Below are 15,198 nucleotides of genomic sequence, written 5' to 3'. Positions count from 1 at the left end.
TAAAATGAAAGAAAGCTACTTTCAGAACAGGCGTCTTCAAACAAAGGGAAAGAATAAGTGAAACACAGGATCATGCTCACATAAGGAGTTCTAGTAGCCCACAGCAACCTTACTAAAAGAGCGAACTTAAGGACAGGTATGTGACAGTTTCTTCCATTTTCAAAAGTATACTTTGAAATTATATTTCCCAAGTGAATAAGAGGACACACAATCTCTTGAGCCCCTTTCAATCCAAATTTCATATATCAAGGGTCTCTAATAAGACATTATTCCAAAAACAGAGTTCCGCTATGGTCCACAAGCACTTCCCAGCAGGGCATTTTATAGACATACTTTCTACGTTAATAAGTCCTCAACACTAGTGAAAAAGTAGCCACACTTTACTAGGTAGCTCTAAGGGACATAACTGAACGACTTTAAGTAGACCTCAGGATCAGAATGTCTAGACTTATGCCAGGATCTGCCATTAACTACCGGCATGACCTCTCCAAACCTTCAATTTCCTCCACTTTCCCCGCCCTGGACACAAAGTGGAAATAAAAGACATGAAAGCATTTTGTAAGTTGCTCCCGATTCTGAATGCCTCCTTACAGACACTTCACTATCCCTGCACTCATCATGTGCTTATCACACACTTGTCTCAGGTTATTTACCTATTTCCCAGGTATATGTCTCATCTTCCCAGCTAGACAAGGTTCCTTGAGGGTAAGGGCCTTGTCTTGCTCTTCTCTGATATCTCCCACAACACAGTGCTTTGAGCATAGTAGACAATTTAACTCAACATTTGTTGAATTAAGTTGATTTTCCATAAACTGACTAGTGTTAAATGTACTGGAGAATTTGTTCTCTCAAAGAATCCCATAGTAAATCAATGGGGAAATTCAGGTTATAAAAAAAATCCCTAATTTAACCTTCTGAATAAACCCAACATTTGTATGCTGGATTTGCTTAACGACAGATACATCTGAAGGAATATAAAGGCAGTTGTCCAAGAGTCCTTACTCCTATGGCTGCAGAAACATGATCAAAAAACAAAAGATGGGAGGAAGCACATGAGTGAGGTAATCCCAACTGGCTTGGTATCACCACAGTTCAGGGGCTGGAGCCACAGAATGGGGGAGTCTGCAGAACGGGGGCCAGGGCAACTGCATGCAACTTTAATGTGGTTAACAATTTCCCCCAGGACTCCAAAGGCCTAATAATCCATTCTCTACCAGGAAAAAAGCTAGGTGATCCCCACAGTTCCAGGATACCTCGAGTGATGCCACACACACACACACACACACACACACACACACAGTCCGGGGACACCCATCCCCAAACTTCCCCTGTACAAAGTCCTGGGACACCTCTCTCTCTGAAACCTGTCTCTTTCCAACTGCTCCAGGAAACGTCCCAATTTGTTACCACACATCATACCATAGGACTTCTCTACACCGAATCTCCCCTCCATCCTGAGACACCCCTACAGCCTGTGCCTTCATCCACAGCCCAGGAAAAATCTCCCCCCAAACTGTTCCCTCCCAAAAAGTCCCAGGACCCCCAACTCGTTCCCTACGTATACTACTGCAATGCCCCCCTCAATCTGTCCTCCCACATACAATTTCCTCCCAAACTGTCCCCCCTCACTCTGGTTCCAGACACTCCTCCAGTCTGCCTCCTCCCTCTCTGCTGTGGGTGATCTCTGAAAAGGCCAATGTCTGTTTCTTCCCTTGAAACTGGGGACACTTCCACAGCTTCACCCACCCCCACAGGCATTCTTGTCCCTGACACTCCTGGCACATTCTCATAGTCTGTTTCTTCCCCCACAGACCTTGAGCAGCTCCACAACCTGGTCCCACGCCCATGGGTGTAAGACATCCGTGCTGCCTGGCTCCTCCCTGCCAGCCCCAGGATACTTCTACCTCCCCTCTCCTGCCCTGAAGCCCCAGGTCCCTCTGCAGACTGTCTCCTCACCACAGTGAGGCCCGAGACAGCAGCATTCGTTTCTTCTCCTGTGGACCCCATCACCCACATCGCAGCAGGCATGTGCCCTGCCATGGGAACTCCTCCACCTGCAAGCACCCCCAAAGACAGAGGCACCCTCACAGCCTCAGGGACTATTCCATTGGGTCTCCTTCTCCACAGGCCTGAGACACCATCAGAACCAGTCTCCCTGTCAGCAGGCCCTGAAGCCCTGGCAGCAGTGGGCCTCTCAGGGGCCGGTCTCCTTTCCGATACACCTGAGACATCCCCTGAGCTACTACCACCCACCACCAGCCCAGGAACGCTAGCAGCCGTGGGCACTCCCACAGCCATGGAAACTCCAGCAGCCACAGGCATCTCAGCAGTCTGTCTTCTTCCTGATAAGGCCAAGAGACCCCCAGAGAGTGTCTCCTCCCCCACAGTCATGGATACCCCTGCAGTCTGTCTCCCTCCCGACAAGCCTGAGATGCTTCCAGGGCCCAGCTTCTCCCCTGTGGGCCCAAGCATCCTGGCAGTGGTGGGCATCACCACCCTTGTGGGAGCCTTGGCACCTGCAGGTCCTTGCACTCTCTCTCTCTCTCCACACAAGCCTGAGACACCTCCAGAACCGGACTCCTCCTGCACAGGCCCAGGTGCCCTGGGAGCCACAGACACCCCACCAGCTGTGGACACCCCTGCAGTCATTGGTACTCCTGCAGTCTGTCTCCTTCCTGCCAAGTGTGAGAAACCTCCAGAGCCAGTCTCCACCCCCAAAGGACAGGGCACCCAAGCAGCAGTGGGCACCTCGGCAGCCACAGGAACCCTGGTACTCTGTCTCCTTCCCCAAGATCTTGGGACACCCCCAGAGCCAGTCTCCTCCCCAATAAGCCCAGGAACCTCAGGAGCCAGAGCAACCCTGTCAGTCACGGAAACCCCGGGAACCTGTCTCCTTCCCCACAACCCTGGGAACGCCGCAGAACCAGCATTCTCTCTCACAGCAAACAGTTCCTCAGAAGCCGCAGGCACCCCTGAAGCCACGGGTATTCTAGCAGTGTGAACTCTTTCCCACAGGTTCAAGACATTTCTAGAGCTGATAGCTGGACACACAGGGCCAGACACCCACACAGCGGCAGGCACCCTTCCAGACCCAGGCACACCCAGAGCTGTGGGGACCCCGGCGGGGGCACACCTGTCCTTGGGCATGCCTGGTGCCTCAGACATCTCTACTGTCTCAGACAAGCCCACAGCCTGTCTCCTGCACAGACATGAAACATCCCTATATCCTGCCTCTTGATAAAAAGACCCGGGTACCCCTAAAGCTGTAGGCACCAGAGCCTCTTGCTCCCCACCAGCCTGCCTCCTTTCCCACAGATTCAGGACATTCTCACAGCACGTCTCCTCCCCAACTACCCCTGGCACTGCATCAGCCAGAGACACCCCCAGAGCCTGCTGCCTGTCACACAGGCCTGGGATGCCACCGCAACCTTCTCCTGTGGCTCCTGGTACCACCCCAGCCTGAGACACACCCACAGGCTGGTCTGTTCCCCACAGACCAGAGACACTCCCATAGCCTGCCCCCTTCCCCAAAGCCCTAGGTACTCCCATAGCCTGTCCTACACTCCAAAGGCCTGGAGCACCCCCGGGACCTGCCTCCTGCTCATCAGGACCAGATACCTCTGCAGTCTGGGCAGCTTCCCATGAGCCTGGGTCACCCGCAGAGCCTGTCTCTACCCACACAGCCTGTCCCCTTTCCCTGAATCCTGGGTCACCACCACACCTAGTTTCCTCTTCAACAGCACAAGGTACCCCTACAGGCTGTCTGGTGCCCCACAAGTCAGGGATGCCCCCAGAGCCTGTCTCCTCCAAAGCTTGTCTCCTCTGCCATATGCCTGGAGCACCCACAGAGGCAGTTTCCTTCTCCACAGCTCTGGGGGCCTCCACCGCCTGTCCCCCGCCCCATAAGGTGTCCCCACAGACGGCCTCTTGTGCGGGAGCCCCAGGCGCCTGTACTGGACGCCCTCCCCCCCACACACCTGGCGCACTCCCACCGCCTGCCTCTCCCTCCACAGCCTCAGGCCACCCCGGGGCCCCAGGCACCCCCACAGCCGGTGCTGTTCCCCAAGGGCCTGGGGCACCGGCACAGCCTCCCTCCGCCACAGTCCCGGGCACCCCCGCAGCCTGCCCTCCCCCCAGCAGGTGTGGGGCCATCCCAGAACCTATCTCCACAGCCCCAGGCACCCCCTCAGGGGGCACCCTCGCAGCCAGTCCCGGCCCGCACAAGCCGGGGGGCCTCTCACGACCTGCCCCTAGGGCAGCAGCTGTAGCCCCGTCTGAGGCCTGGGGGGCCGCCCTAAGCCGTCCTTCCACCCACGGTCCGGTGAGGCCGCCGCGGCTGGTCTCCACCCAGGAAGCTCGCCCAGGTACACCCCCTTCCACGGGCCCCTGCCCGGCAGGGACGGGATGGAGCACGACTCGGCTGCCTTCCCCACACCCTGCAGCGGCCCTCATCGCCTGCACCTTCAGCCACAGCTCCAGGATGCTCTCGTGCCCCGCGGAGCCCGGGCGGCCCTTTCCCTCACAGCCGCGGGGACTCCGGTGGGCCGCCTGCGCCTCCTCCCCAGTGCCGGTCACCCACACGGACCCGGCGGGCCCCACCACCTGGGGCTCCCCCACGGCCCCGTTCACCCACACGGCCCCGGGGTCCCCCGCGGCCTCAGCGGAGCCTGCAGCGCCAGGCGTCCTCCCAGCCGCGCCCGCCCCTGCGGCCTCCACTGCCTCCGCCGCTCGTCTTTCCCCGGGTGGCTGCCGACGGTCCCGCGGCCTCTCCGCACTCACACAGCGCGTCCCCCACACCGCGGGCCTCGCCCGGCGCCTGGCTCCGCGGCCCCGGGACGTCCCTGCGGCCCATCTCTTCCCCCTCGGCCGCCGAGCTCCGCGCCCGGCCCTGCAGGGCCCCCCACGGCGGCCCGGCGGCGGCATCCCCGCGGCTCGCCCGCCCCTGCGCAGCCCGGGCGCGGCCCCGCGGCAGGTCGCCCGGCTCATCGCTCGAGGGCAATTCCCATCGTCCCCCACGCAGGCCGGGCGCCCGGCTCCCGGCGCCGCTCCGCACTCGCTCTCACACACCCAGCTCCCGCCACGCAGCCGGACTTCCTCCCCGGCCCCCCCGACCCCAAAGCCCAGGCGGGAGGGTAGGTAATTAGGGGCGACGAGCAGCAGGATCAGCCCTGGGGCAAGGTCTCCCCTCCCCCAGGCCCATGACTCCTAAGGCGGCTCCCCAGAATCCCCCAACCCCGCGGGTGCCCACCCGGCCGGAGGCGGCGGAGCGCTGCTACTGGGAAGCGGGCGGGAGGGGGGGGCCTCAATTAGGCCTGGCTTCCGGCCGCTCGCCCAGTCGCCATAGCAACAGGCGCGGGGCGGCCTGGGAGCCGTTGGGGCTAGCGAGCCACCTGAAGGCCCTAGGGCTGCAAAGCGTCAGGTTCTGCAGCCATTGTAGACGCGGCTGGGGCTGAGCCCAGGTCAGGGCAGAAGCCTGGGTTTCGGAATGGAACCAGAATGGGAAGATCGGAGCAACGGGCGCAGAAAGGCGGTACGAAGGAGTTCTGGCCCTCCGAGCCCCCTGTAGCACCCAAGCCCCGTGGGCTCCCTGCGGCGCCAGGTCTCCTAGCGCACCCGGAAACGGGCCCGCCCCGCCCCGCCCCACGCGGGGCCCCGCCTCTAGGCGGTGCGGCTCCGCGCCTCCCCGGGCGGCCCGCAGTCCCGGGAGCGCTCTCCGATGGCCCCGTACGAGGAGGTGAGTGTGTCCGGCTTCGAGGACTTCAGCCGAGCTGTGGAGCAGCACAAAGGCAAGACCATTTTCGCCTACTTTACCGGTTCTAAGGACGCCGACGGGAAAAGCTGGTGCCCCGACTGCGCGCTGGGTGAGGCCGGGATTCGGGGCTGCTGCCTAGAGGACGTGGCAGGAAGGCCAAAGCTCTGGCCAGAGAGCGGAATTGAGAAGAGGCAGAGGAAGGAGTCTTACTCACGGAGAGCCGCAGGGCTATGAGCTGGCATCTTGCCTCCTTTTCCCACCCTGTCCCTTTCTCTCCTGTTAAGTCCATCCCCACCCAAGAGTGCTTTCTACCATTCGACCCATATAATCTTGAAATTTAGTCCTTTAAAACTTCTCACTCACTCAGTATAATTAGTGTCTTACTGGGGACAGTCAGCAAATGTTTATGCCTTTCATTATTCTGGGTGCTGGGGTGTGGGGACAAATCAGGACTGGGATTTAGTTACCCTTGAAGTGGCTCTCAAATCAGAGTCCCTGGCTTCTGTTAACCTCGTCAGTTAACTGCAGGTTAAAGTCTGAGTTCTTAGCAACACCGAGGGGAGGGGAGGGGAGAGGGACACTGTTTAGCAGTGCCTGATTGTAGAGTTGATGTGTAATTATTTTATATCAACTTTTTTTTAAAGCCGAACCAGTCGTACGAGAGGGACTGAAGCATATTTGTGAAGGATGTGTGTTCATCTACTGCCAAGTAGGAGAAAAACCTTAGTAAGTAGCAATATATACTCATTTCCCAGACATGCACTAGACTTTTGCAAACAGGCAGGAAGGGTCTGGGAACTCAGGTTCTATGTATAAGGTACACTCGGATAAGTCAAGCAATTAGGAAGCTATTAAGTACAAATTAAAATTTTGAATGTTCAGCCACTTGTATTAGAAGGATAATTCAATGAATTTGGCCTGGTGTTAGTTCAGAACTTAACTGTCTTTACATTTATATCTTAGTCACACTTTAAATGAAAACTTTTACACAGGGGAATAAGTGACAGTCCTCAAGTTTTAAATGTTTACAACTAAAGCAATGATTACTAAAAGATTAAATGTAGGAATATATCCAGTATTAAACAAAATGTAAGGAAGTAAATGTTTCTCATGATCACTTTTTCTTTTCGAAATAGTTGGAAAGATCCAAATAATGACTTCAGAAAAAACCTGAAAATAACTGCAGTGCCTACACTACTTAAATATGGAACAGTGAGTATCTTTCTTCAGCTCTTTTGGGGCTACAATTCGCCCTGTCAAAACTCTTTTGACTTGTTCTGGATTCAGATGTGGAAAGGTCTTGACATTTCATCCCAAGTATCACATTGCTGTTCAGAGTGCATTTGTCCATCCTCTATGGCCAATCCCAATAAACTCTTAGTAATGTATCTAAATATTACATCTTTTTCACGCTTTTTAAAAGCTATTAATTTAAAATTTCAGCTGCTCAATAAAGTTGGTTTACATGATTTCTTAAACACTGGCATCAATGGTTGTTTTCCATTTAACCCATAATTCTGGTTGAAAAGAAAGGGCCCCTCTAGTCATGGCCCTGGGATTCTAAATTAAAGAGTTCAGGGCAAGGGGATGGCATTGGCTTGCTGTCTCCTGTTTTAGTCTGTTTTGAGCCAAGTATTTTAATGATTCATCTTAAAGCAAATATCTTAACTGTTTCATAAAACTTGTTACAACTAGTTGAAAGTTTCTGAATGGCATAATTTTTGGTTCCAAGATTTCTGTCATTCAAGGCTGAACAACTCTATCCTGTCCTAATAACATTTTTGTAGCAGTGGGTCACAATTTGACTGTTCTTCTCTTACAGCCTCAAAAACTGGTAGAATCGGAATGTCTTCAGGCCAACCTCGTGGAGATGTTGTTCTCTGAAGATTAAGATTTGATTATGACAATTGTGTCTTGATTTCCTGATTTGCTCTAGTATAAAAGAAACTGCATGCTTGCTTTGAATTCATGTTAGACATAAATAAATGATGTAAAAAAACTGGCATGTCTAAACAACAGAGTGCTATAAAATGCTCGTGCCTCTCAGTTTGTTTATAACATATGGATAGCTTTAAGATAAAGGTAAAATAAGTCTTCAGGAGTGGTAGTAATAGCACAGAGGAATGTATTACTGGAGGTTATAGAAATATCTGAAAGCCCCTAATAGTGAGTAGATAGCTTCCAAATCTCTAAATGAATTAGGATCTTTTACCTTAAATTCCATGAATTTACAAAGAATTGTTATTCCTAAAATACCTTCTTGGCTTTAGAATTTAGAACTTAACCTAACCACTGAAGGAAAGCACAGCACATCTAATCCAGCCCCCACTTCAAGCAGGCAGCTGTTTTATATCTGTCTGAGTACTACTTGGGAAGAGATGAGTAGCAGGGGGCCAGAGGCAATATAACCTAGCCGTAGGAAGGACTCCAACCTGTGAGTCAGTCACTCTCTGGTTACCACTTACTAGTAGTATAACCATAGGCAAGTTACTTAACCTGTCTAAACCTCAGTCTCCTTTTGAACAGAGATTGTTCTGAGACTAAAACGAAAATGCAGTTAAGCACTTAACACAGTGCCTGGTTTGTGGTGTCTTCCAAATCAATGTTAGCTTTACCAAATGAGCACGAGTACTTGAGGTACCTCATCTTTGTTCTAGTCTAAGGTCAAGAGTCCAATTATTTAACTACCAATCTCCCTACCATCACTAGGTCAGCGACATACCAATGATTCTTCTATAAAAGCTCTTGCAAAGCAAGTTAGTGATACAGGTATGTCCTCCTCTCCTGCAGAACTTAAGAAACCTTATGCTGGTCCTGCTCAGTGATTTAAAGAGGTCATTGACTCCATTCCTTAGGTATGTAGATAAGGAAGAGTCAATGACTCTATTATGTAGATAAGAAGGGTAGGTAGCTGATCTGAGGGACAGTAAGGTTCCAGGAGATGCACTTACCCTTTGCCCCATCCACACTGCCTCCTTAAATTGGTCTAAAGCACCAAATGTTTCTGTTCTTTTCAGTTGATTGTGTTAAATACTAATAAAAACTTACAAATCCAGAGGGAAGTCAAATAACAGTTTTGGTTTAACAGAAATAATCTATTAACAATAAAAAGTTAGTTGGATTAAATAGCACACTCAAGGTACTAAGTGCTACCACAATAAAAGTAGGTAAGATGAGTCTTTTTTGGTCTTCACTGTACAAAAGCAATATATACAGTCTTAGGAGCCTGGTCTGGATCCAGCTTTTCATTTTCCTGATGTGTTATTTTGCTGTTGCTGCTCTGCCAGGGCTTGCTGAAGGCGCATCCGCTTCCGGGAATAGTGCTGCCAGTGCAGAATTTGCTGCTCATCAATAAATTTCGCACACTGAGCATTCACCAGCTCCTTGCGGAAGTGTTCGTACTGGAGTAGTTCTAACATGTGTAAACACTGAGGGTACCTGGGTTTAAGTTTATAAATTAGTGATCGGCATAACTGAAGTCAATAACGCCAAGTTCTAATCAGTTATTCATATAAAAATGATCTTGTAGCCTACAATTTCTGAAACATTAACTTAGTACACTTTGGTAACATCGAGTTCTTTTTTTCCTGCTTAGGCAAAGAAGCTAGTGATCAAAAGTCAGCATTAAGCAAAATTTTCAAAAGTGAGAAAACTTAAGTTCAGGAAGATTAAGTAACTTGCCCAAGACCATTCAATAACTGGTCATTGGAGTCAACATTTGGGGGCAAATCATGCTATTCTAATCTGGCAGTTTCCAAGGTGAGGAATAGGAACACTTTTAATTTTAGTAAGTACGTGTTTAATTGATAGCTTGGTTTTCCATCAATAATGATAAAAAGACAACTTTTAAAAAGTGAGTCAATTTCAGAAAGAACTATGCACAAATTTTCCATGGAGATACGGAATTCTGAAATTATGCCTACTTAAGACTGAGCAAAGATAGAAATAAATATACTGTGGATAAAGAGCCAAATTTCTGGCTATCATAAAAAGAGACAGATGAAGAAACAGGAAAGACAGGAATGAACCCTGTTATTGAGCAGGAATTGAAAACAGCAGTATGAACTCATGACTTTACACAGACATAGAAATAGACATAGATTATGTGTTCTTAGTTTGTATGCTGAGAGGGCCTAGGAGCAATGACGCTGGTACCAACAAGCACACTTACTACCCAATTCATAGGTTTTAAATAGCATTTTCCAGGGTTCTTTGGAGAAATGGCTGATTCCAGGACTAAGGCAGGGAACATACAAGATGGACCTAGAATATTATGTAGTACCAAAGAAAAGTGCTCAAAAAGTTAAGGGGACATATCAAAAGTACTCGAGACAATTTGAAGGGGCTCCTAATGGCCATATCTGGAATCACTGGAGCAAGCGAATATATAATTATAATCCACAAAATAAAAATAAGATTCCAAAAGTCCATACTATATACTCATGCAACTTTTTTAAGTGAATAAATAAATTGGGAACAAGGGAATATTCCTTCCTTACAACTGAATTCCAGCTAATAAATGTAGAAAGGATGGTGGAATTAGAGTTAGAAAATCACCACAGTAAAGATTCTTTGAGGCAAGTTATCTTCAATAGATACCAAAATTGCCCGGCCGGGCGTGGTTCAGCGGTTGAGCATCGACCTAGGATCCAGGAGATCGGGGTTCAATTCCCGGTCAGGGCGCATGCCCGGGTTGCGGGCTCACAGCCAATCAATGACTCTCTCATCACTGATGTTTCTGTCTCTCTCTCTCCCCCTTCCTTTCCTCTCTCTGAAATCGATACATTTTTTTAAAAAAAAATACTAAAATTAGTGGATAAAAGTATGATATGAAACAAGACATCATAGTTTCAAAGTATTTCCTCACAAGGCATTTATTAAATAGAAAAAATAGTAACGTGATACGGAGAAAACTGGCAGCTACCACTTCAACCAAGTGATCAAAATTAACATTACCAGTCGTGGGTAAATTGACTTCCTGTGACTCCTGATACACCTAGAAGGATACAGCATCATTTCTGTGTCACAGTCATGGGGGGGGGGAAACCAATGAATTCAGATCAAAGGAAACTAAGGCATAAGACAAAACGCAGCATATGAGCCTTGAATGGATACTGTACCAGACATAGGACATTAGTAAGACAGCCTGCAAAATTTGAAATCTGTAGATGAGATAACAAAGTTAGATAGTATATTAATGTTAATGTTCTGATTTTGATCATTGTACTGTGGTTATATAAGATGTTAACATTTAGAATATATGGGTGAGCCCTGCCGGGCGTTGCTCAGCAGTTGAGCGTCGACCTAGGATCCAGGCGATCGGGGTTCAATTCCCGGTCGGGGCACATGCCCGGGTTGCGGGCCAGCCAATCAATGACTCTCATCATTGATGTTTCTATCTCTCTCTCTCCCTCTCCTTTCCTCTCTCTGAAATCAATAAAGATATATTAAAAAAAAAAAAAAAAGAAGAATATATGGATGAATATACAAGGATTCTCTTTACTGTTTTTCCATGCTGTTTTGTAAGTGAAATTATTTTGAATAGAAAAGACATCAAATTTAAATGAGTAAATAAAAAACATCAAATCATATAGGGAGTACACAGAGCCAAAACTGTGTAAGTGGTACAAATGACTAAAATTTGGAAAACCATATACTACAGCAGTGCTTCTCAAATTTTAATATGTACATGAATCACTTCTTGAAATGCAGATCTGATTTAGTAGGTCTGTGGTGGGGCCTAAGCTCTACATTTCTAACAAGCTCCTAAGTAATAGCAATACTGCTGGTCTGAGGACCACACTGAGTAGTAGGGCCCAATACCATGCTGTCCTTCCAAGATATTATAGGTTTGCTATCTACACTCCAGATACACAGTTGCTTGTAATTGTTGGTTGCTAAGCCTAGAATGCCCTACCCTCACCTACCCTAGCTATTTCTTTTTCATGAAGGCACCTTCATGAAAAGACCTGGGTCATATACCAGCTCTGCAATTCACCAGCTGGGTGGCCTTGAACAAGGTACTTAACCTCTCTGAGGTTTAGTTTCTTCATCTGTAAAATAATGTGACAACTAAGAATGGTCTCAAGTAGCACCTAAAAGTCAATAACTAAATTTAGACACAGTGATCTTTTATCAAACTTGTTGAAGGACAAGTTTGCTGCCCCGCCTCCAGTTCCCCCTCCAAAGATAATGCTCAGAATACATAAATGATACAATGAGGAATTATGATTAATTTGACAGGCTACAATTATAGCATTAACAAGATGATACAAAAGAAAAGCTATGCATTTAGATTTTTAAATAGTAAACAAGACGCAAATAAAGAACTCAATAGCATTAATGAAAATAAAAACTGAAGGATTTTAGTTGACATAAAGCTCCCAGGAAATCAACAATGTGAATCCTTCCTCCCTCCAGTCTCCCCTCCAAAGATAATGTAAACTTAGGTTGAAGTACTAGAAGTATAATGTCCAAATGAAGAAAAAAGTGCTATTTGGTCCACTGCACCCTTACATCTGAAGGTCTGTGTTTAGTTCTTGGCTGAGTAAGATAAGGCATAATTGCAAAATATCTGAAGGAGGACACGAGAAATGGCTTCAAGTAGTTAGTAGCTAGAATTCTGATTATAAAAAACTTCCCAATCTTTAAATGTTGGCAACTGTTAAAATAACAAAATCCTTGTGAGGACTGAATGATATGCCAACAAGGGTTAATTTGCAACCTCTCTTGAATTTAAATATCTGAAGGGCCCTTGCCCCAATAGGGCAGAGACTGGTTCTAGATTAATTCAGGGACAAAACTGGGAACATGGATTGAAGTTACATAGAGGTATATAATATCACAATATAGGGAAGAACTTTGTAGCATCTAGTTAACAATGGAATTGGCTGTCCCCAAATGGAGCAATATCGGCTCAATGGAAACCTCTAGCCATAGTGTAGATGACCATCTCAGCAATGCTGTGGATGAAACTAAGTCTCTAAGTCCACATACATACATGTTGCAACCTAATAAAAAAGTGTTTTCTGTGGATTATTAAGTGAATAAGTGGTTGTTTATAAACAGCAAGTAAGGGTACAAAGGGTCCCTTACTGGCAACTTCGTGAATCAACTATTCGACATAGATGAGAAGTGACTTGGATAAAAAGCACAAATTTGAAACATTTCCCTCTCAAACTTTTGTGTGTTTAGGGAAAAAAAACCAAAAAGTTTTATTACTGCTTTTTGACTAGCTAGTTAAGACAAAGCAGAGGTGTGAATTCAGTTCATTTTTTACCGTTAAAAAGGAATAGGTTTGTGATTATAATATGCTTCTTGCAGTTTAGTAACCATTAAAATGACAGCATCTTTTGCACAACATAAATGTGTGTATGTGTGTATATACATATATATATATATATATATATACTTTTTTTAATGAGCACAGTACTCGGCAAATAAGAGGCCCTAAAAAAGGCAGTGGCTATTAAGAACTCAGGTAAGGTTACCTCCTCCAGAAAACATCCTTACAAGTACCCCTTTTTACGTTCTTAAATTTTTAACCTATTGGCTATGTTCCTGCATTTACAGACTGTGGGTTCCTTGGGGTCAGAAAACCAGTGAGATGGGTTGAGAGGTACAAGATAAGGTCAGATAAGACTGATCATATGAACTTTAGCTCAAGAAAAGAGACTGAGTTTTATTCTGCATGCAATAGGAAGCCATTGAAAGATTCTAAGAAAGAAAGTAACATATTGTGATTTACATTTTTAAGAGATAAATTTGGCTTCTGTGTAAAGAACTGTTTTGCTTTGTTTGTCTGGGGGTGGGGAGAAGAAAGGTAACAGTGAAAGCAGAGATAACCAGCTAGTAGATTACTGCAATAATCCAAGTTAGAGATGAGTGTGTCTCATAAAGTGGTCGTAAAAGAAGTAGAGAGATTCAAAATATATTTTTTCCAATGTGAAACTAAGAAGTCTGTTAAATATCAGTGTTCTGGAGTATAATAAAGTATATACATATTTAGGACTATAAAAATTAAACTTACTTTAGATACTTGGCATATTCTGGTTCTTTCCAGTAAAGCAAGTACTTAAGATAATTAACAAAAGCTTTGTCTTTGAAGTAACCTCTTTGGGCAAGAACTGAAAGGCATAAAAAAAAAAAATACATCTGTAGAGCAAACCAATCCATGAACTGCTGATTTGTGACTCCTAACATAAAGAATTTACTTACATAACATCCCCACTACCAACACACAATGAAATCAAAAAACAAGTCCCAGTTTGCTCAATTATATATATACCAGTTTAAGTGCAGCAGTAATTCCGTTCAATTGAGAATGTATAAAAGCAGACACTAATATGAATTGCAACTTGTCTGTCAGAAATCATTAACTCCATTCAATGAGGTGCTCAACAACTTACAATTAAGGTAATTTGGGTTAGCTAAACACTGCACAAATTCCAACTCCAACTGAAACCGAAGTCGATTTCCAGCATCATCTAGGAGAGAAGATAGCAAAAATCATCCAAAATAAAGGTCACCTTATATAATACTGATTTGTAGAAAGAAAACAGCAGTAAAGAAACATGACTAATGCTGAGATACATTTCTACATGAAGGGCTGGTGACGGTTTTTCTAAACTGGATGTGAGAGGAGATTAACCTTCCTTACAAGGGTAAGAAAAGAAAAGCTCTGATTAAAATGACTTAAGCTTCTCTAAAGAGAAGTCATCAGAGAAAACAAGAACACACAGAAGGCAGGATATTTATCACTTGTGAGCCACTATGCAGAGATTTTAACAGTGATCCCTGGGTAAGTGGTAATAACTATGCATTCCCCTATTTTAATAATGCGTTACAATGTTAATGTGATCAGGTCAAGCAAGTGCTAAGCGAACGTTAAATCAATCCGAAACAAAGTTTAAAATTCAAGCTGAAAAAGAGACCGACGTGTGTGCAAAATCAGAGAGCGTGTCGATGAAATTTCAAACTTATGAAAGTTCATTTGAGACGCAGAAAACAAATGGAACTCCTCTCGGTTAGTCTCACCCACGCGAGGAAGCCCATAGGGTCGGTGTTGAACTAGCAAGTGAGGAAAAAGGGTCTGCGAACAAACCAGACTCTGAAAAGGCCGAACTACCTTCGCCTTCCCCACGGCTACCAGAGCCCTCGCGCCTCCCGTCCGAATTCTAACCCCGCTGAGAGGCCGGCGAGGAGTCCCGCGGGGAAGCGGGAGGAGGTGTCGGGCCCGGGATAGGCCAGTTCGCGAAGACGCAAGGCTCCGAGGGCTACTGACCTGTCTCCATAGCGACAGCCGCGGCCATCACAAGCAAAGAAGCCGAGTCGCCACCAACCCCACACTGCAACTGCCGGGAGTGGCGGAGGAGGTTCCGGAAGCCGCAGCTCCGCCTTCCTGTCGCGGGGCAGTGTGGGATGCGGGGGCGGGCACAGCCTGGCGT

At 47.0% G+C, this 15,198-nt stretch overlaps 4 protein-coding genes across 8 annotated transcripts in view; 1 reads left to right on the top strand and 3 right to left on the bottom strand.

Moving 5' to 3' along the window:
• KIAA0753 overlaps nt 1-13,869 on the bottom strand; it is a 60,493-nt gene extending 46,624 nt beyond the window's left edge. Inside the window, exon 1 of one of the 5 annotated variants that reach the window (XM_081161384.1) lies at nt 13,782-13,869. The gene's annotated coding sequence lies outside the window, so the exon portion shown is untranslated. Of the gene's footprint in view, nt 1-653; nt 1,481-4,779; nt 4,855-5,248; nt 5,309-13,781 lie in introns of those variants that run through there. The other 4 variants (XM_081161385.1, XM_081161383.1, XM_081161382.1 and 1 more) reach the window with 4 other exon arrangements.
• Nucleotides 1,564-4,923, bottom strand: LOC308568836 (uncharacterized protein; the record flags this gene model as incomplete). Its single annotated transcript, XM_081162040.1, has 1 exon — nt 1,564-4,923. One exon carries the CDS (start codon nt 4,921-4,923, stop codon nt 1,564-1,566), a length of 3,360 nt encoding a protein of 1,119 aa, XP_081018166.1.
• Nucleotides 5,351-7,786, top strand: TXNDC17 (thioredoxin domain containing 17). The gene is made up of 4 exons (XM_081161388.1): nt 5,351-5,861; nt 6,397-6,478; nt 6,889-6,964; nt 7,575-7,786. Exons 1-4 carry the CDS (start codon nt 5,717-5,719, stop codon nt 7,641-7,643), a joined length of 372 nt encoding a protein of 123 aa, XP_081017514.1. The 5' UTR covers nt 5,351-5,716; the 3' UTR covers nt 7,644-7,786.
• Nucleotides 8,831-15,161, bottom strand: MED31 (mediator complex subunit 31). Its single transcript, XM_081161387.1, has 4 exons — nt 15,036-15,161; nt 14,161-14,238; nt 13,782-13,878; nt 8,831-9,190 (listed from the first exon to the last, which is right to left on the bottom strand). Exons 1-4 carry the CDS (start codon nt 15,061-15,063, stop codon nt 8,998-9,000), a joined length of 396 nt encoding a protein of 131 aa, XP_081017513.1. The 5' UTR covers nt 15,064-15,161; the 3' UTR covers nt 8,831-8,997.
• Between the last annotated feature and the right edge of the window lie 37 nt (nt 15,162-15,198).

Source organism: Miniopterus schreibersii (genome assembly GCF_964146895.1).
Source record: "Miniopterus schreibersii genome assembly, chromosome: 16".
NCBI lineage: Eukaryota > Metazoa > Chordata > Mammalia > Chiroptera > Miniopteridae > Miniopterus > Miniopterus schreibersii.
Note: the sequence above shows the minus strand (reverse complement) of the source record. Positions and strands in the feature narration are given on the sequence as shown.

What these genes read in the sequence shown, in the direction of transcription:
- TXNDC17 (XM_081161388.1), top strand. Translation starts at nt 5,717, where the DNA reads ATGGCCCCGTACGAGGAGGTGAGTGTGTCCGGCTTCGAGGACTTCAGC. An exon ending in GTGCCCCGACTGCGCGCTGG is followed by an intron (nt 5,862 to 6,396) that starts GTGAGGCCGGGA and finishes TTTTTTTTAAAG; the next exon opens with CCGAACCAGTCGTACGAGAG. An exon ending in CACTACTTAAATATGGAACA is followed by an intron (nt 6,965 to 7,574) that starts GTGAGTATCTTT and finishes CTTCTCTTACAG; the next exon opens with CCTCAAAAACTGGTAGAATC.
- MED31 (XM_081161387.1), bottom strand. Translation starts at nt 15,063, where the DNA reads ATGGCCGCGGCTGTCGCTATGGAGACAG. An exon ending in GGCTGTCGCTATGGAGACAG is followed by an intron (nt 14,239 to 15,035) that starts GTCAGTAGCCCT and finishes CTTCTCTCCTAG; the next exon opens with ATGATGCTGGAAATCGACTT. An exon ending in TAACCCAAATTACCTTAATT is followed by an intron (nt 13,879 to 14,160) that starts GTAAGTTGTTGA and finishes TATGCCTTTCAG; the next exon opens with TTCTTGCCCAAAGAGGTTAC.